General features: G+C 37.1%; 3 protein-coding genes across 5 annotated transcripts; 2 read left to right on the top strand and 1 right to left on the bottom strand.

Annotated features, from left to right (window-relative positions):
- Positions 1 to 374: 374 nt before the first annotated feature.
- Positions 375 to 3,739, top strand: LOC112197400. The gene is made up of 8 exons (XM_024338046.2): positions 375 to 720; positions 1,279 to 1,718; positions 1,810 to 1,896; positions 1,998 to 2,264; positions 2,354 to 2,655; positions 2,762 to 2,890; positions 2,991 to 3,308; positions 3,393 to 3,739. The coding sequence occupies exons 2-8, from the start codon at positions 1,436 to 1,438 to the stop codon at positions 3,501 to 3,503; spliced, it is 1,497 nt and encodes a 498-aa protein (XP_024193814.1). The 5' UTR covers positions 375 to 720; positions 1,279 to 1,435; the 3' UTR covers positions 3,504 to 3,739.
- Positions 3,740 to 3,970: 231 nt separating this feature from the next.
- On the bottom strand, positions 3,971 to 6,958 carry LOC112197399 (probable WRKY transcription factor 3). The gene is made up of 4 exons (XM_024338044.2): positions 6,377 to 6,958; positions 5,024 to 5,700; positions 4,756 to 4,914; positions 3,971 to 4,527 (listed from the first exon to the last, which is right to left on the bottom strand). The coding sequence occupies exons 1-4, from the start codon at positions 6,806 to 6,808 to the stop codon at positions 4,245 to 4,247; spliced, it is 1,551 nt and encodes a 516-aa protein (XP_024193812.1). The 5' UTR covers positions 6,809 to 6,958; the 3' UTR covers positions 3,971 to 4,244.
- Positions 6,959 to 10,865: 3,907 nt separating this feature from the next.
- On the top strand, positions 10,866 to 13,971 carry LOC112197842 (isopentenyl phosphate kinase). Of its 3 annotated transcripts, none has more exons than XM_024338739.2 (12): positions 10,866 to 11,266; positions 11,660 to 11,816; positions 11,941 to 12,038; positions 12,149 to 12,191; positions 12,294 to 12,355; positions 12,484 to 12,540; positions 12,653 to 12,688; positions 12,773 to 12,850; positions 12,986 to 13,052; positions 13,148 to 13,210; positions 13,433 to 13,536; positions 13,624 to 13,971. In XM_024338739.2, the coding sequence occupies exons 2-12, from the start codon at positions 11,672 to 11,674 to the stop codon at positions 13,720 to 13,722; spliced, it is 852 nt and encodes a 283-aa protein (XP_024194507.1). In that variant the 5' UTR covers positions 10,866 to 11,266; positions 11,660 to 11,671; the 3' UTR covers positions 13,723 to 13,971. The 3 variants fall into 3 exon arrangements, with proteins under 3 accessions (XP_024194507.1, XP_024194506.1, XP_024194505.1); XM_024338738.2 differs by having other exon boundaries at positions 11,581 to 11,816; XM_024338737.2 differs by having other exon boundaries at positions 10,867 to 11,266; positions 11,586 to 11,816.
- Positions 13,972 to 21,267: the final 7,296 nt, after the last annotated feature.

Below are 21,267 nucleotides of genomic sequence, written 5' to 3'. Positions count from 1 at the left end.
TATTTTTACTTTAAATTTTTAGGACAGTAACTCTGTATAAGGTACCACTTCTTACTATTTGAGTTTGAAATTAAGAACTCATACATCTAAAACTAAAAATTAGAGGTCATCTCTTGTTTTTCGGATCGATGTCGTGCTGTTTAGACATATTCATAGTCTATATCTCCATTGAATCCGTACGTACAGCCCTTGCTGCCCTGGTGGTTCTCTTAGTAAACTTGTGTTGTCTTTGTTTCTCCAGGTAAGTTTCCTTGTACTAGGTAATTAAGCCGATGGTAATCCAAACCTGAAACTTAATCGAAAGAAAACAAAAAAGGAAAAAAATGGAACAAAATAGATGGCACGTCAGACACAAGAAGAAATTAAAAGAAAGAAAAAGCGTAGGAAGCGGGAGTGTATAATAAGCTGCTCCAACAAATCCAGAGGCACATCCCCAAAATAGGATCCGACTTCAACGCAAAACTGCTGTCTTTGTATTTGGGATGCTCAAATTTTTTTACCTGCTGTCCTGATTAGTTAATCCTCCTTTGCATCATCGTATAATTACCCTTTACCGGAATCCGTTTTCATCTAACACGAAGCAAAGAGAAACAGATAGAGCACAGACACTAAAGTTCCGTTTCAGGGAGAGGAGGAGGCCTAGTTCCTCACCGGGAACGACGGTTTTCCTCTCTTTTTTCTTTTTTTCTTGCCGGAGTCCGAATTCTTGCCCCGCACCAGGTCGCTTTCTCTTCCCATTTGCATGCATTAACTTTATGCAAAATAGATACGTCGTCCTCGTTCATGATGATGACACTGGTTTCATTTACAATTTTCATCGGTTTACTCGATCGTATCTACTCTATGGTTCTGTTTCCTTCTTTTTTAACTTTTTGCTGTTTAACTTTCTTGATGAACTGTATTGATTCATTTTGAATGATTGAAAGTTTGGATGTGAATCTGTGATTATGCATTTACTGTGTCTTTAATGTTTCCATAACACCTCGCAACTACTCTCTGCTTGTAATTGTACCACACCATATTACTTTATCTTCATTTCTTTTGACATACATATATTAGTTTCTGGTTCTCAACCTATCGATCAGCTAGCTTATCATTTTGTCCCTATTTCATAAAGACTCGCTCAGGCCTCAATTTTTCCTTCTAATTTATTTTCCCAGTACCTCAATCGTGTCAAGTTCTTATGTTTAACGCATTCTCATCAGGGTTTTTAGTTTTATTGGTAATTACTAGACCTTTTTTACTAAACGAATTGGCATTGTGGGGGGGTTTCTTCAGGTTTTGTTCAAAGGTGTGGTATCAAGTATGGCAATGTGATACGGCCTCTTTTACAATTTCCACGGAGCCTTCTGTTTTTGCAAAGTTGGCACAGCAATTATTCGAAGAGAGGAGGAGTTGTGGTTTTGTAGAAGAAGTCTGAAATAGAAGCTAAGTGATGGGTCTATGTGTCTCAAAGCCAAGTGAAACTATCAGAGCTCAAAAGAAAAAAGTCGACAGAGTCGGCAAAGGGCGGCGCCGGGGGAGGAAGAGCAAGAAGGTAGCCACCGCCGTTATAAACTCAGAGATTCCTGCTCCGACAAGACAGTCTGTTAGTGAGTTTGTGCGTCTTGACTTTGAGAAAGGTGCTGCAACCACTTGCAGAAGATCTGAGGTTTCCAATGGCACATTTCATCTAACTCAACTTCAATGGAACCACAGTCAGATTGATGGGAATGGTGGTGAGAATACTTCGATCATATCTAAGCTACTTAGTTTCTTGTTAGTTAAGTAATCGATCTCTGACCTTAAAAATTTAACTTGGTAATACAGGGAAATGCCAAGGACCTGAAACCTGGTTTGACTCCCATAGTATAATGGAATCTGATTCAGATGATGACTTTGCTAGTGTACATGGAGGTGATATACTCGAATCTCAATTTTCCTATACTCTGTGGGTTTATTTGTGAGTAACGCTCGTGATCTTGACACTGCTAGTCTTTGTTTTTTTGGTATGTCAGATGAGTTTCCTCCTATGGTAGTAGGTAATGGAATTGGAAACATCCCAAATAGTCAATTAGTCCAGTATGAAAGTGCAGCATGCATTGTAGATAATGGATGCAAGTATGAAGGGTTTTATGAAAGTTATCTGAAAATCGATGGGGCAGGTGCACGTCATTCCCTAGAGAAAACCCAAGTCAGTTACAATGACAAAAATCAGCCCAAGCAATCAGTTATCATGCTTTCCTACAAGAGAAAATCCATCGACAACCCCGACAGGATTTCATGTATGTACTCAAGTTAGCATGGTCTTTTGTTATTTTGAACTCACTCATTTATCATTGATAGAGTAACCAACATTACTCAAAATGTGCAGGTGCTTCTGATCAGAAGTACTTATTCCGTCCTAAATCAGGACAACGGATTCCTTGTTCACCGGTAGAGAAGCCAACTCCAGGATCCTGGTCTGAAATCTCGCCTTCAATCTTTAAGCTCCGTGGGGAGAACTATTTCAAAGACAAGCAGAAGTACCCTGCTCCAAACTGCAGCTCATATGTACCAATTGGTATTGATATGTTTATCTGCCCAAGGAAGAGGGATCATATTGCTCAGTATCTTGAGCTTCCTTCTGTAAAACCACATGATAAAGTTCCTTCCCTCCTCATTGTTAATATACAGGTACATATCTGCAGGCTCATGCTTGAAGACACGAGTCTTTCTAGTGCACTGTTTTCGAATTTGTTTATCAAGCTAACGAAGACTTCTGGTATTATTGTTGTTGCAGTTGCCTACATATCCAACTACAATGTTCCTTGGTGAAAGTGATGGTGAAGGCATGAGTCTTGTATTATACTTTAAAGTTAGTGAAAATTTTGACACAGACATATCTCCTCAGTTTCAAGAATTTATCAAGGTATTTGAATATCTTCGCTGATCTTTCACTATTCACATTTTCTATTTTTGGTGGTGCATAGGGTGTAATTTTTGTGTTCATTCTTTGTTTAATGTCACAGAGATTTGTTGAGGATGATACCGAAATGGTTAAGGGGTTCACAAAGGAGTCATTGGTTCCTTTCAGGGAAAGGCTAAAAATTTTGGCTGGATTGGTGAATCCAGACGAGCTCCAACTGAGTTCTGCTGAGAAGAAGCTGATAAGTGCTTATAATGATAAACCAGTGCTTTCGCGTCCTCAACACAATTTCTTCAGGGGGCCTAATTACTTTGAAATTGATCTAGACATACACAGGTTCAGCTACATCTCCAGGAAAGGGCTTGAATCATTCAGAGACAGATTGAAGAATGGGGTACTTCATGTGGGATTAACAATCCAGGTACATTAATTCGCTATTTTAGCACAATGTTACATCTACACTAGTTGAACAATCAAAACTAAGTGTGTTTAAACAACATTTCAGGCACAAAAACAAGAAGAACTACCGGAGCAAGTCTTGTGTTGTATGCGCTTGAATAAGATTGATTTTGTAAACCATGGTCAAATACCTACTCTTGTTACCATGAATGACTGAGTTGGACAAGCACCAGTGGCGTCCTAGAGGGTTTGCAATAGTTTATTAGTCCGGCGGAGAAATTGATCAGAAGATGTATTTTTTGGTCTTTTTCTTTTTTGGTAAACATTAGATCGTTAATACCTATTCAATGGTGCAAAGGAGGGAATAAAGAAAAATGAGAAGCAAATGGATTATTATTTTGCAAAATGGCATCAAAATTTTGTACATATTTTACCCGTTATGCTTTATTACAACTCATTTGCCAACTTTTATCATCCTTGAGCCATACTTAATCGTAATCATGGTGACAAACCTCAGAAGAATGAAGTTATAAGGTCATAACTGAGTTTATGATGCTTATTTAAGGTTCTCAGAACAGAATAGATACCAAGTCAGAACAGAATGTATACTGTATAGCAGGAATCGACAAGCCAAATGTAGAAACATTTTCCTGATATTCAAACATCAATACAATGATAACCATATAAAACAACAATACTGCATTTCCATATACAAAAGAATGCACATAAGACCATAAGTTATGAATCTCAATACAGTATGCTTGTAAGCTAGTTTACATGCAACAAAAAAATTTGAACCAGACTTTTCCTTTCTTTCGTATTACCCCTTCTCTTTATACATCAGCATTGGGGTACTTGGCCTTGATCAAAACTACGGCCACAAGTGAAAAACAGATTCAGACAAAATCACTTGAGAGATTTCACTTGATTGTGGAAATATCAAATTAAACACACAGAACTATGTTATTTGTTCTTCTTTTAAACGTAGACGCGCTACATGCTGTTGGTCATTGTTTCGAGGATCCATCTTGCTAACTGAGGCATGCTTTTCAGTTCCCGGGTTGCCTGATCTTAGATTTGATGCATTGTTGTTGGCTGCATAGTGGCTGCCAGATTTAGAAGCAGGTACATCATGATTATGTTTGCCCTCATATGTTGTTATGACGGCTTTAGGATCTGTTGCTGCTCTCTCTACGTGCTTACGTACATTGCATCCCTGGAATGTGCATTTATAATAGCTCCTGCAGATGAGTAAGACGGCTCAGAAAATTCCAGACCGAACATGCTAAAATCTATGAAATCTTCACATAAATGGAAAAGGGCAATAGAAAATAGAAAGTTCAGCTATCACATAAGATGTCAAGATTTTATGCTTGCGCTGGGCACAAATTTTGATGAGCGGTTTTATGGTATGTCACGTAAGAAAATCTAACTCCAACAGGTTTAAAAATTAGGACAAGTAGTGTTACCTTGGATAAGGATTGCCTTTGACAACTTTCTGCCCATACTTTCGCCACCGGTAGCCATCATCTAACAGATCAACTTCACTGGTTGTCTGCACTATGATTCTAGGCTCTGTCACAGTCCGATGAGAAGAAGCTGGCTCTGAATGCCTGACCTCCATATTTCTGCAGAGTAGATAATAATTTGTTAAGAACACAAGACAAACAAGTAACATCAACTGGCACACAACTTTATGTGTGCCCATCAGTAGATAGAAAATAGAAAGATCTGTACCGTCTCTTGGCAGCAGGTTCATCTTCATCTTTTTCTTCTACTTTTGTTTCAGCATCTCCAACTTCCTCACTGTCACTTGTCCCAGATATTGCTTGGCTAGATTCCTGACCCAGCTTAGACATTGAATAAGTCCCTTCTTTCGATTTGTTCAAGTTCCCACCATGAACTTGGGAAGCTAAGTCATGATTCACCTGAACATTTCCATTTTGATTTCCAGAATCCTTTGGGCGCTTAGATTGAGGACGCTGATGGTTATGCTCACCCTTGTAAATGATTTCAGTTATCTGGCCATCAACCGAGCGTTCAACCTTTTTCTTGACTGGACAACTGGGATGCGTGCATTTGTAATAACTTCTAGGAAACTCACTCCCCTTCACCTGCTTCTGCCCATATTTCCGCCAATTGTAACCGTCATCATTAGGCTTGTCGACAGTCAATGAAGATGGTTGGGATCTCTGTTCCGAATGTGAGATATCAGACGATTCTTTCAGAGTGACCCCAGAATCGGGTATTTCAGATGGCATCTCCTGGGGTGGTGTTGTACTGGAAGTAAAGATCGGAAGCTGTGTTTTAGACGTAGAGTGTTCATTTGGGATATGAAAAGTGTAGGATTGGGATTGTGAAGCCTGAGCTGTCACTTGAGCTAGTGCCTGCTGGTGCGTCATTCCAAAGGCTCCCTACATTATTCACAGATCACAACAATGAGAAAGCAATACAATTAGGGTACTGACTGTACTGGACCATTTATATAGAAGTAGAAGAAGTAGAAAGGCCACAAAGCCTCAAGCTTTTATGAATGTACTACACCAGGGTTAGTCGTTTAAGTCTCTACAAGCACCTTGGAATCTGATTCTAAACATATAGCGGACCACATTGTTCAGCAAATTTTGATTCTAGACACCTTAAATTCATTCGTAGAATAAGAATCAGGAATCAATAGAATTCAGCAGCCTCGTTCAAGTGTGTGAAAATGTCAAAAATAAACGCCCCTAACTTTGCAAATGTTCATGTGTAGGTTTTGGAAACCATGTGATAGCCAACTCAAAGTCTCAAACTAATTATTAGTCGCCAAATTTAGGGAGTGTCAATCTCATAATCTCATTCCATTAAGGATTCCGGCAGCCATTTAAAACTGTCTCAGATTATAAAACATGACTTAAATATAATTAGCCCCTTCTTTCCTTTCTCCTAAATTTAAGCAGCAAAACTGAAAACAAGAAAATGTACTTGCCAAAAGATACAAAACAGAAAAAGGAAAGGAAGAAAAAGACTGAGACTTTTACTCAAAGTGTCAAACTTTCTAAATAAAGCAAATACAAATACTGAGAGAGAGAGAGAGAGAGTCGTGTATACCTGTCCGGGCGAGAATAGTCCTCCCGGCGAGTCGAGGAAACCAGCCGGAAACATCGGCGACAGCGGTCCAATCGACATACCCGCCGGTCCATTCTTGAACCGGAAATCACTGCTGTCATCCCCGGAATTCCTGTCTTCAAGCGGCGGAAACGCCGCCCTGTCCGCCGGAGACAGCATGGCTCCAGCCAGCAGCTGAGAAAACGACTTGCAGTCTTCCCCATCAGAGAAGAAGCTCGAAACCAGAGTCATCGGCCCCGGACTGAACCCCAAGCCCGCCCCAGTATTCCCGCCTGTTCCGGAGTTGTTGTTGTTAAACATCGTCTCAAAACAAGTCCGCGGCGGCAGAGTAATCGTGGGATGCGGAGGACGAGATGACGGTGCCGATGACGACGTGGAGGGCGGCTGCCGGTGTTCTTCTTCGTTTCCAGCCATTTTGATCAAAACCCAACAACAACCAACTCTCCCTTTTTGTTCTTTTTGGGGTTTGGGTGGATCTGAAATTCAAGCCAAAAAGTCCACGCCACAGCAGAGATAGATACGAAAAAGCTCTCTGTGATTTTTTGCTCTCCTTTTTTTTATTTTAATTATCTATTTTTACTTAACGTTCGGAAGCTTCTGATATTGACGTGCTGTGCTGCCGTGTTGGTGTTGGTGTTGGTGTTCGTGGCTAACTGCCTCCCTCTACCTCCATCTCAATCCCCGAAATGTCGATGCTGCCCCCGGCGACTTTCTGGAACTACCCACCCTCCCAAGTGTAAAAAAGGAAACCAACACACAGTCATTAATCTTGGCCCTATTATGGGGTGCAGACGTGCACCGCCGGAGATGCCGTTACCCAGTCATAATCTAATCTCGAAAGACATCATATATTCTCCTTCGTCCACTTAGTCGTAAATTACGCGAAAATTATGTAATAATTAAAGAGTATTTAAGTCTTAAGAGAGATTATGAGTTGCGCTTTATTAAGTGGTAAATCTTGTGGATAGTGGCACATGCATGGTCAGAGGAGGCCTCAGGTCATCATCGTATATACCAAAATAACTATCGTACTGCGAAAAATGGAGTCACAGTCGCAATCAGAAACCAACTTGATACAAGGTAAACAACATGACCAACAAGTTGAGTTTACAAAATGATTATATGTCTGTGTTTCTGGCAAAGGTCGGTAGCTGTAACTGGCTAGTTTTGAAAACGATAACGAGTACTCCAAATTTCAACACAGGCATAGTGGAGCTTTGGGATAAAATTTAATAAATGTGTAACTAAATATATATATAATTTTGATAGTTTCCACATATACAAACGTGGGATATATGAAATGCAGCCAAGAATGGAGTTCGTGGAGACACATAATGTTGCAGGCTGGCAGGGAATCCTGGAATCTCTTACATTTTCAAGATCAGATCATGGAGAATATATAGCAGAAGTAAAACACGCCATGCCCTTTGTGGTACTCCATGAGTCCATTCTTCTTTTCGATACAAGTGAATCCTTTAATATCAATATTTATTTATGAATTGCGATACAAGAGGCCTACAAGTATATTGGATATAGGTTGGATTAAATTGGATTCAAATTTATAATGAATCAGATTATCGATGATAAATTTATCTTCAATCGATTAGATTAATTATCAAATAAGAATTTTAAAATAAATGAGAAATATAGTAGGATGACCGACCATATATAAATTTTTCTATTATATTGAATCAAATCAAACTCAAATCCATATTTGTATACTAAGTATTAACAAGCGAATAAGATAATGAGATACCGAATGATCAATCAAATGATCAATTTCTGCGTTGATAAAATAAAAGTATAACATTATTTATTTGATTTTAGTATATTTATTCGACACATTCTTTGTTTCATTCTTTTTTAAGTAGATTAATGATGAAAGTTTACATTTAAAAATTGATGTTAACGGATTTTGGTTAAATGGCATTATTTGATATGATCCTCTCAATCAAAGTCCAAATTGTAATGGAAACGTCTATATCTATACCCACATTTACTAATATGACAATAAAGCCCAAAATCATACGAGAAAGTTTTATAGTAGTATAGTACATACCAATATGTCATACCCACATTTACAAATACGACAACAAATTTGTTGTTATTGTAGTGACATGAGTTATATTTTGTGTAATCTTAGTTCTATTAATGGTAGTTACACCACTTACGACATTGTTACAAATTTTTGAAAAAACTTGTTGTTAATATTATAATTTTGATTTAATTATATCTATACAATTATTAAGAGAACTAGGGATGGGCGTTTGAGGCCGATAACCTGAGAAACCGACGGTTCGGGTCTGTCTTTTATGTGTTTTTTTTACGGGCCGGGTTAAGATCAAACCGATACTGCATACTTCGGTCCGGTCTAGGTTTCTAACATCTCTAAGTTCGGGTAACCCGAACCGGCCCGATACTTAATTCTTGTATACGTGTCAGTGTGCCATTGGTTACTATTTAGCCCTAAACCACGAGTCCAACACGACCTCAGGTCCTCAACCTTCATTTTCCCATTTTTGATTTCACTAGTTCTCCTCATTCAGTCAAACACGAACTAACGAACCCAATTTCTTCCCCAATTCCTTTCTTAATCGAGTCGAGCGAGCTATTGACCACAATTTCTTCCTCAATCCAACAACCAATTTAATTTCTTCCTTCAATCAAATCGAGTCAAACACAATCCACTTCCATTCTCAGATTCCCTGCAATGTGTTTTTCAGGATTTGAATTGTTTTTTTTTTATAAAGTGTGGGACTGCATTGTGATGTGAATGCGTTATGGATCACTTATCAAGTTCTCACTATTGTATTAGTATGTTATGTTCATTGATTCTGATCAATCTGCAATGTGTTAGTATGTGATAGTGTTATGATATTGATTTGCACGTTTTGCAGGCTCTTGGAGACTTGGAGGCTTGGAGAACTCAACAATGTGAGAGTGATGTTGTTGTTGCAATGTTCATCAGTTGATTCAGTTCATACATGCCTATATGGAATCCAGTCCTTTGTTTGATTGCTTCTCAATTCCTCCTCTTCATCTTCAATTGTTTAGTTGTTCTTCATTTTCAATTTGACAATTTGTTCTTGTTTTAAGTTCAAATATGCAGTTAATTTGCCAAACAATTTGTGAGTTACTGAGTTGTGAGTTGTGACTTTTTTTGTTTTGCAACTTTGGCTTATGGAACAATGTCAGTTGTATAGCAATCTTGTGGATGCTAGATTGCTAATTTGCTATGCACTTGTGCAGCTGTGCTGTTATGGCAATTCTGCTGTTGTGGAATGTATTGACTATTTGTCTATTTTAATATTTGTAATCATGAAATCATAATTTAGTGTGTGCATTCACATCATTGTAAGTTGTGTTATATGATCATTGTCTATTTGTCTTGCATATACATAAATGTTGGAAAACAGGAAAGCTGGAAAGCTAGAAATATGCAAATCTGCAGCAAAGTGAGAAACTATGTTTCAGGACTGATTGCCCGAAAAACCTGACCGAAAGTTACCGGTTCGGGTTTCAGTCGGTTTCAGCTGTGAAAAAACTGTAAACCGAACCGAGACCGATTAAACCGGTTCGGTCTCGGGTCCATACAAAACTGGGACCGGACCGGACTGCACCCAGCCCTAAAGAGAACCCACTTTGTTAGCCAAAGTGGGTGCGAATTTACGTAAATATCCTTAGAATATAGGTTAATTTAAAATACTTTTTAATATATGAGAGGTGTTATGGTAAATAGCATAATATAAATATAAATAAAAATTCAGAAAAAAATAAAGGAAAATTCATCCCACTTTCTACATATATAACTTCTCACATCTTACCGTTGTATCTTCATACTTTTTTTTCCTCTAAAAAATAAAAATAAAAATAAAACTGTTTAACACATACATCGCATGTATCAATAAAGACTAGTGTAAATAGTGTAAACGAATGTGATAACTTTGTTATGAAGTTTGTAATTTTAATTCATATAAATTGTAATTTTATTTAGGTAGATATAAAATTAGTGTATGGTAGACGTACATCACAGTATCATAGGTTATCTCGTAAGTGGCTTATTAGATTGTATCATTGTAATATTGGAGAGGAAGAAGATGATAAAACAACTTGGAATTATATGTGCAAAATTGCAAATGTTAGGGCAACTCCAATAAGTCATCTTGGCTTTCCCAATCTAAATGCAGCATCTCCAACCTATTAGAAACTGTAGTCAAAATGACCCCCTAGTCATTTCCTTAGTCAAAATGGCTAAGCTTTGTAGAACAAAAGCCAAAATGACTTTGGTGGGAGAGGAGGTGGGACTCCATTGTTCACTGAGATAATTCCGAAATAACTATAACTTTTGACAAAAGAGATTTGAAGATGCAAAATCTAAATGAATAATAATGACACTAGGAGTATCAAATTCATGAAATGGCTTTGGCTTTAAATTAAAGGTTGAAGATGCCCTTAGACAGGATAATGTGTTCTGGCCAAAAAATAGAAAAGAAGGGTTCCCAGGAGCCTTGTTGGCTACTGGCTAGTTTTTTCTGTCTTTTGTTTTTGTTTGGCCTCGCTTTTTAGGCCCTCCCCTCTGACCAAGAAGGAAAAGAAAGAAATAGCGATGTTACCCTCCTGCGCGAACCCTTTTTCTGCAAAGAGAGGAAACCAGAAAATGAGAAAAAAATAAAAAATAGTTCATGAGTTCTGGGTACTGACTAGATCACTCGCTTTATTGGACTTGTGAATTCTTTGTCAAACAGCAACTCAAACTGTGTTGACTGATCAGATTTGAGTCGTACAACCCAACAATGGAGGAGAAGAGTGACAAAACCGAACAAAGCGGTTCTGTTCATCTCACAAAATCGATTCGTTGCATCGTCAAACTCGGTCAGTTACCTTGTACCTTTTTCATTCATTTGGTACTATATATATATGCTATCGTTCAGAGCTTTATAGAATAAGGTTAGAAGCTCGTTTGGTTAATCGTGGATTGGAAAAGTTCAAGTCTTTATTCAAAACAATCACTGCTTGGATAAATGAATTGATGGAATCAGTATAAGTTGAGCAAAGACAGCTCCTTTTCAACTTGGATAAATCTAATACTGTGCCACTTATAACTAAGGAAGCTGATTTGGATGAATTGTTGCACAACATTTGTTGGTGTGTCTCATAGACTGTTAAAATGTGATTTTTACTCCTAGTCTAGGAGGTGCAGCAATTACTTGCAAGAATGAATTAGAGACCATAAATGAAGAGAATCTCAAGATGGTTTCCTCGCAGCTGAGGCAATCGATGATTGCTGGTTCGTCTTCTGGAAAGGTTCTTGGGATGGATTGGAGCAAGAAATCTGGAGAACCAGAAATTTCATTCACTGTGGATGATTTCGAAGATCAACCAGTTGCGGAGTCGAGCCCTTTTGTAGTTGTTCATGGAGCAGGTTAGTTACTCAGAATCTTAGGTGGATAATGCATCTTGGCCATATTTACTAGAATTGAAAGAGTAGTATAAGTTCATTGTGTTGTAGATAAGGGCAGTGGTCTGATATATAGTTTACAATTCAGGCTCTTTTGGGCACTTTCAAGCTAGTAAATCTGGGGTGCATAAAGGAGGATGGAATCGACCCCTGGTCAAGGCTGGTTTTGTTGCCACCCGCATATCTGTAGGATATAATGCCCTGTTGCTTTTGTCTGTTGGCGACTCTATCTATATGTAGGCCTTACAGAATTTCCTCGAATTCCATGTTTTTCATGTCTGTTTCAACTATTTCAGGTTACGAATCTCAATCTCGAAATTGTTAGAGCCCTAGCCAGAGGTACTCATCTACCTAGTAAAGTACAAACTTTAGCGCAGGGTTTTGTCTTTGGGAACTTTATCACCTCACTTTTCTGAGTTCTTTTATGTCATTTCTTTTCAGAGGGGATTCCTTCCATAGGAATGTCTCCATTTGCATGTGGATGGTCAACTAGCGAAAGGAATGTTAGTATTTTGATGATGCTATATGCTGCAATTCTGAAGTTATTTTATAGTTCCTTTCCTTTTCATTATATGTTTTGAGCTTGTTACCTAATCTTCTTTTTTCTGACTCAAGTTTCCTGTTTCTGCAGGTAGCCTCAGCTGATTTGTCTGTAGTGACCAAGGCTATTGAATCTGGTTTAGTACCTGTAAGTTTGCAATCCTTAAGTGACAAATGATACTTTTAACCCTTGGCGTTAACTATAGTTTGTTTTTTTTTTTTTTTTCTGTCACTAGTGTTGATTGTTATCTGTTTCCTAGGTTCTACATGGAGATGCTGTGCTCGATGACTTACTGGTATGGTCTCTCTTATAGAAATTGATATCTTATTGTTTATGGCTAACTGGTATTAATGCCTTTTTGGTTGATTTTCGTGACCAGGACTGCACCATATTGAGTGGGGATGTTATCATCAGTCATCTAGCAGCACACTTGAAGCCTGACTACGTTGTTTTTCTTGTATCCACCATTCGAAATGAGAAACTTTCGTGCATTATTTTGGAATTTGACATACAGAATGCATATCTTCATATCTTGATAGTTGATACATTACCAATATTGGATGCTTGTTTTCTTCTTAATTGTGAATTTAAGACGGATGTTCTCGGGGTATATGATCGTCCACCATCAGAACCCAATGCAATACTCTTGAGAGAAATTGGTAAGGTCAACTGATGATCCTGTATATTAATTGAAATGAAATTTAATTAGTAGTGATCTTAAATTGTGTCAGCTTATAAAAAAGTTCAATTACAGCTGTGGCTGAAGATGGGAGCTGGTCCGTTGTGAGGCCAACACTTCAGGACATGAATACTCGAGGTGAGTTTGTGGTACTTCAGTTTCACCCTAATATCATGAAGAATTGAAGTGATCGTGTCAACCTTCCGGTCGCACAACAGTAAAATTGAGTCCTTTGCAGCAGCATTTGTCTCACGTATCACTTGCCATTTTAGGACTATTGGTGAAGTTTTACTTATTTAGTAGTAATTTATCTTATATATTAGTATATACATTAACTTGGAGAGAATTGTGATGTAACAGTTAAAACTAGTGTAGCAGCCCATGATACAACTGGTGGAATGATGACCAAGATAGGAGAAGCTGCAATGATTGCAAAGCTAGGGATCAATGTCTATATTGTGAAGGTAAAGTATTAATCCCTCACCTTCCCTTCGTTCTTTCTTCCACTTTAATGCTCATAATTTCACATAGTTTGCTGCTGCTTGCAACAGGCAGCCACAAGCCATGCATTGAGGGCCTTGAGCGGTGAATTGCAAGGCGAATTTCCTGATGATTGGCTTGGAACATTAATCCGGTTTTCAAGTAAATGACCATCTGATGCTAGAGTCGCTGAACAGTCAACACTAGAAAAAAGACAAACTTCTGGTACTGATTCCAATGAACCTTACTACATGAATTGTTTGAATGCAACACTATAAAACTGATTGTAATATACTGAAAATCTTTAGTTTTGTTGATATCTGAGTTGGCATCAAAATGATAATGAGTTGAGATTCACATAATCCATTAGTTCAGGGTTGAGAATTTGGAATGCCAGCCTCTCTATTCTGTTTGATATAGTTGACAGTGACTAGGTTTCTGTGTTCATCTATTTCCCTTGAGTTTCCGTATTGGAGCTGAAGCATTCGTAATTCATTATTGCAGTTGTAGAGTGATCTATGAACTAGTACAGTTTAATATACTAATATGGCTACAGAATATGCTTAACTAATAAAAGGAGGCAGTTATTATAATTGACAAGATGAAGAACCCCAAAATTCCAACATGTGAAACATAAAACAAAGATTTACTATCCTCCTGTAAATTTAAGACCGCCGAACATAAATTAAATGGATAGGTAAGCAGAAGAGTAGCCATTGGCTATAAAAATGGTGTAATCTAAAAGATCACGTGGAATGCCTATTGTAAAGTAAGCTGGCAGAGTCCATTATATGATGGCATAATCCAAAGTGTTTCTGGCGTGTGCCTCTGCATCGTATTTAGAGGGTAAGGTTGTGTGGTGGTTCCATCTTCTAAATTGAACTCGAAAGTACTCGTACCATTTGGACCCTTTAGGGAAGAATTTGTAGTGTAGTATATGGAATTTCGCTGGCGCTTGGGGAAGTTTGATGCCGAAACAGAGACTGCATTATAGTCATCCACAAATAGAGCTTCATCTCCAATGCTGCTTGTTTCAACTTGCTGCTCAACAACGGAGCTATCTCTGTCACTGAACACCACCTTGAAACTATCAATGCTCCTATTCCACGATGTTCTCATACTTCAACAGACAGCGTATATCACTACAACCACATAACTATCTGGATTCCGAGCCGGATCCGCAGACAGCATAAGCTTTCTGATATATTTACTTTTTAAGAAAGGGAGACCAATAAGATAAGAGTTGATGGTTTCCTGAAAGGGTTGTGGAGTGCTATAGTCGCACCTTTGTTGGTCCATTCATCCACTGTGGCCAACCAACCATGCGTAGAACCAAAACAGCTATAAGTACCAGGAGGCAGTTCTGGAAACTCAACATTGTCGTAGATTTTTCCTTCGGAAACGCTGCACAATGTTGTTTGCTTTCCGTTAACGTATCAAAAGCATGGGAGGAGGAAGTAGATCCTTGTTACGCCGGCGGGTGTGTTGGTTTGCCTGGTTGTATTCTTTCGCAAGAGAATAATAGTGTTTGCAAATGGCTGCAAAACGAACATGGTCAGCAGGTTCTAACAATTATCAAGAATCAGAAACACAACCGTTAGAGGGAGACTATCCCATTCTGGGTTTATTAAGTAGCACCTACCGCCCGAGGCACTCGTCATCTTTCGGTATCTCCTTTTGAACAAACGGTCATATTGATTTACTCATTTGCTACTGTTTGTTTGCTTATTACAAAGTTGTCATCAACCAATGATTTATTATTTTGCCACTAATGTTGTATTTATAACTGTTCTGCCCCTCAGGCCTGTTTTACCATTTTGCCTTCCCTTCAATTAAATTACCCACAAAATCCAAGCATATAATTTAGATCTTAATTAAATTAAAATTGGGAGTGAGATAAAGAAAGATTTTGATCCTATAACTCACACTATTCATATGATGTGCAGACAATTTCTAGAACATGAAAGCGTGAAAAACAACTCACCTCAAAAGAGAAAACGTGCCCTATAATGTAAGGGAAAATAAAGAGAATCCTATAAGAATAAGGCTCTTTTTTTGGTAATAAACTAATAATAAGAAAAATCTTATTGTAGGAGATTAAAATTTAATTATGTGACAGTTTTATACGGATCAGACTGGTTTTTCTTCCCCTTTTCCTTCTTTTTTTTTTCTTCTTCTTTTTCCCATTAATAGATAAACACAGTATTTCTAAAGAGGTCCTTGAGACGTTTCTAATTTCTTACTTGTACCACAATTGTGTGATTGGCAAGTAAGGCCTAGTTGAATGATTTTTTTGATCCCTTAAGAGAGGAGGTTGTCCTTGCTTTTTTAGGTTTGCTTAAATGCGAGCGTCTCTTATACTTGAATGTTTTGGATTTACTTAGGCAGGTTTTTCTAGATTTTTTGGTTGGAATTGTTGTTGGAGCTAGTGTATGTAGACTCTAGCTTTTAGCCATTGATATTTAATGATATCAATTTTTTTTATCATTTTTTTAAATATAATGATATCAATAGGGACAAAAAATATGGGTATGCAAAGAAGTGAAGAACAGGGCTAGCTGTTTATAATGTGAGACAAACAGCAGCCTCCTATAAAAATAAGGAAATCCTATGAGATGCAGACTCTGATACCAAGAATGAAAAGAAGAGATATGAATTAGGAAATCCTAGGCAATAACTGTTAAATGAAGTAAGGACATCCTAGGCAACCTATTCGATGTTGCCGGACAGAAATAAGGAAAGCTTTTAGTTCATTTTCACTGTTCATCTACATTTATTCATTTTTCTTTGGAAAGCTATCCTGACTTGACTAGGAAACGAAAGCTTTTTACTATAGCCAGTCGGTAGATCTGCTTGCTTTTGGAAGAAAGATTTTAAGTTAAAATGTAAATCTTAATCTGATACGTGGGAAACTAATATGTGATGATTGAGATCTCAACTTTCCATGGCAGTAACATATGGTCGATCAAGAATAGATCTGATATGTACTGATGATAATAGCCAAAAAGCTCAATAACTAACTAACTCTAAATCATGAAAACTTCAAAAAGCTCGAAAAAGCAAGTCGTTAATCAATCCGGTCCATAGCGTATGCACTGTTCCACCAACTTCCTGACCGTGTTTAACCCAAGTGACGCAGGCCAGCTAGAATCAGTAGCCACAGCAGTGACAGTGTGTGCTCCAAGATAAAGATGACAGTCGGTAGCAAATTCAAGTGCCTCCAAGTAGTGCTTCTTCAGATGTTCACGGCGCTCGGAAAATCGCTTCTTGTCGATCCCATATTCCCAAGCAAATCCATCTTCTTGTAACCCTATCTTGATGAGATCGTATGCGATCACGTGGTTGAGAGCGAGTTCTATCGCCAGAGATGGGGGCACAGTAGTCGTTGCCAAAAGTTCAAGAAGATGAGAAGCCCTGTAATCTTGGCAATGAAATCTTGTTATTGAAGCTTTCAAGACAGACTCGGTCAGATTCAGCGACAATGAAGAAACACCGCACTTCTTGAAAGCCGGTAGCAGCTGCGGCCAAGCTACTTGCAACTCCGATGCTCGGCTTTCGGGTAAGAAAGCGGAATAGTAGTAAGTGAATCCCACTTCTTCTTTGCTGTCCATTGTTGCTTTTGGGTTGCTTGCTTCGATTACAGCAGCCATTGATTCCTAGGGTAGAGCTTCTGAATTGGAAAGTTTAGAGCAGAAAATTGATGGAGAAGAAACGGTTATGTAATACTGAGAGAGAGAGAGGGGGGGAATGCTTTTGATACTAGTTGATGTCAGTGAAGCATGAAAGAACTAAAGAAGTGGCCTAATATTTATAGTTTAACGGGATCCTCTACGAATGAGGAAATCGAATCCCTCTGGAATAAGGAAATCATAATTAATCCCACATCCGTAAGGAAATTAAATATGGTTCTTGATGAGCCAAATGAAAACATATGATTTACCCGAATAAGGAAAAAAAAAAATGAATGTCAGTTTTTGTATTTTCATTCTCATTTGTGTTTAGTTTGTGACAACATATCTTATTTTTCGACTATAAAAAATCGTAAAAATAAATTGGACTAACATATTCGAGTTTTATTAGTTTAGGAAAGTATTTAAAAATCATGTTTTAGGAATTAGAAAATTTGTGACAGAAAATAAGAACATAACAATTTAGACATATATTCATGTACCAATAAGTTTTGATGAAAAATATCAATTTTGAAATTTTGTTCCAAGTTTTTTTGTCCGACATCAAAGAACAATTCTTAGGTTCACCCCTAAGGTGAATGAGAATATTCACCCCCGTTGTCGATTAACATATTTTTACTTAATAAATTTATAATCTAACGGTATATATCTTAAATGATCCTTTAAAGATCATTTCAATAAAAAATCAATCGAATCGGAAATCATTTAAGTATCTAATTGAATCAAACAAATTGATGGTTCTAACAACACTTACTACTACTATAATAAACCGTCTATGTATTTCATAGAAATGAATAACTAAAAGGTCTTCAATTTGATTGATTTTTTATAGAGGTAATCTTTATATTATGTTATACAACATGAATGGTTAGATTAAAAAATTATAAAGTTATTATACGTTAATCGCAAGAGAGGGTGAATGAGCTCATTCACCCTAGGGGTGAACCTAAGAATTGTTCGACATCAAATGTTGATTTTATGATCCGCAAGCTGCAACGCCTCCGGCCCTTCTTTCTTCTCCACCGTAACCGATAACATGTAGAGAATTAGCTTGGGACAAAGAGTGATTGATGGCGATCCTTGATCACAAAGAAGTTGTGGACCAGCGCAGGAAGTCTTTGTCAACGAAGGGAAATCCCTACTCTTCTTTGAGTTAGTGATCAATCTCCACCTCGGATGTAAACCCTATCGCGGTGAACCGGGTTAACAAAGTCACGATCAGACAAACAATGGTAATTCATAGGTTGTGTCTTATGGGGATACAGGTTCAAATTCTTAACCAGATAAACTCTTTGCAGCAGAAGGATGAATTTGCTTAGGTAAAGGTCATCGGGCACGACAACACCACGTGTTCTCTCCCTTAGACCATCTCCAATGGAGTAGTCTTTTGCCACTTCGACGACAACTGAACGACTACTTTTGAGTTTTGACATATTTGTTTACTCCAACCCATGTGATTGGGGAGGTTGTCAAATTTGACAGCTCAAAGGCGAACTGTCTTTTATTTTTTTATTCTCTCTTCTCTCTTCTCTCCTCTCTACTTCTATCTTCTATCTTCTCTCTTTCCTCATCTCTCTCGTTCATTCTCTTCTTCATACCTAGTATCTACTATCCAAACCAAAGCAAAATCAAAGAGGAGAAGAAAATAGAGATTTCAACAACACCCTCTTCCTAATTTCTTGAGTTTTCCAAGAACAGCAAAAAAGACAGAGAACAAATGTTTTTCCTAGTCTATTAAAGCCCTAATTCTATCCCCAAAATTTCTTCTCTTTCTCTGATTCTCTGGGATTAATGGCCTGCTCGCAAATCCACCCGCGGCAAAGCTACGAAGAAGCAACTCGCCACCAAAACTGCTCGAGAGTCAGCTCCAATGACCGGTGGAGCCAAGAAGCCTCATTGCTATCGCCCCGAAACCGTCACCTCCAGGAAATCCAAAAGTACTAGAATAACACTGAGAAATATAGGTATATGAAACTTTTGGTGTTCATCTTTTGTTGCCCATGAGAGAAAGAAAAATGAAAAAAAGAGAAGATTTGCTCTGACCTAAAGAAGAAAGAGAAAAATAGTTTTCTTTTGGGTTATTATCACAAATAGTACCTGAATTTATCCTCTATCTTATCGATGGTACCTGAACTTCAATTTTGATCACAAGTTCACAACCAGTATCTAAACTTTTCGATTTCATTTCAAATGGTACCTATTAGGGGTGTGCAAAACACGGTACAAACCGGTCAAAACCGACTGGTAAATATGGTTTGGTTAAGGTTTTTTAACTTTACAAATTGAAAGCTGGTTCAATACCGAACCAAACCATTTATGAATTTGGTTGGTTTGGTTTCTCTTTTGTTTAAACCGTAGAAACCGAACCGACCGGTATGTTTGAAATATAATAAGACTAAGTTTTAAATTTATAATATATAATCGCTATGATTAATTTGATCCTCTCATATCACATATCTCAATCTCTCATTCTCTAACCTTTAATACTACTATATTAAGCTAGTATTTATAGCTAAGCCATCAAATAAATCAATCACTTTGAATCGATCTATTCTAGATTTTGATTTTTGAATATTGGTTTTGGATTTGATTATTGTATTTTAAATTTAGATTATGCTTATTTAGTATAATTTTTATTATTTAGATTGAATTTTACTAGAATTTTTTTTCATAAAAAGTATGTTAATATAATATAGGTTAAAACCGCCTAACCGACCGAACCAAACCATCTTTAATTGGATTGGATTGGATCGGGTTAAACTTATTTTTTTTAATAACTAGTTGTCCAAAATGTTTAAACCGCTCACTTTAGTATAGAGACGGTTTAGGGTCAAAACCGATCCAACCCAATCCGTGTGCAGCCCTAGTACCTATCACTAATTTCCGTTAATATTCCGTTAAAAACTGACATGTGCCTAACATGTGACTCATTTTTCAGGGATAAATTTGTAAAATTACTTTTTTTTCCCTTCTTTTTATTTTTTATTTTTTATTATATCACTTATTTTCACTTATATTGTGGCTATAAAAAATGAGAATATCAAAAAGAAAAACTTTCAACTTCAATTAAAAATATGAATGATAAGAAAAACAAATAATTACAAAAGTTTTGATAAACTTTTGATTTTAATGTTTTATAGTTTGTCCAAAAAAAAAAATGTTTTATAATTTTATTTGAAATGTTTTGTCTGTATTTATAAAACCAATTAATTTTTGATGAGATCTTGTTTTAAATTTTATTTTCATAAGAGGGTAGAGATACATTTTAATTTCTATGTTTAATTGAACTTCTATTTTTATTAACATATTAATTGATCAAAATATTATTAAGATTTTTTTAATATACAAAATAATTTAAATGGGTATTATTGTCAAACTACTCTTGAATATAGGTCATGTGCTTTGCATATGTCATTTTTTAACGGAACATTAACGGAAGTTAGTGTAGGTACCATTTGAAATGAAATCGAAAAATTTAGGTACTAGTTGTGATCAAAATTAAAGTTCAAGTACCATTGATAAGATAGAGGATAAATACAGGTACCATTTGTGATAATAACACTTTTCTTTTTGTTATAAAATATTTTTACAAATAATTTAAATATATAACTAATCATTTTAGACAAAAATGACCATAACATGTCCATCCTCTAAATTCAAATTTGACACAAAGCTTGACCAACCGGTCAGAGATGCTCTTGGTTAACAGTATTTCCTGTTTCTTTTCCGTTGAAATAAAACATCAAATTTAGAAAGTGAGGATAAGTAACTTCACACTAATGCACCATACTTTTGTCCCCCATTGCATCCCACCTGCATTTAGTCTAGATTCATTCGCAAATCATCATCACTACTCTTTCTAGCTTACTCTTTAAGACTTTAAACTTATTTTACTCGGATGCTGATCTTGAGTATGAATAAAGTGATAAATAGAAACACTTATCAAAGACGCCCAGCATGCTTATACAGGTCGCAGGAGGGGAATAGGCATGCAGGTGACCAAATTAAGGCCTAGCAAATTCAGTG

The sequence above is a fragment of the Rosa chinensis genome, chromosome 4, assembly GCF_002994745.2.
Source record: "Rosa chinensis cultivar Old Blush chromosome 4, RchiOBHm-V2, whole genome shotgun sequence".
Classification (NCBI taxonomy): domain Eukaryota; kingdom Viridiplantae; phylum Streptophyta; class Magnoliopsida; order Rosales; family Rosaceae; genus Rosa; species Rosa chinensis.
Note: the sequence above shows the minus strand (reverse complement) of the source record. Positions and strands in the feature narration are given on the sequence as shown.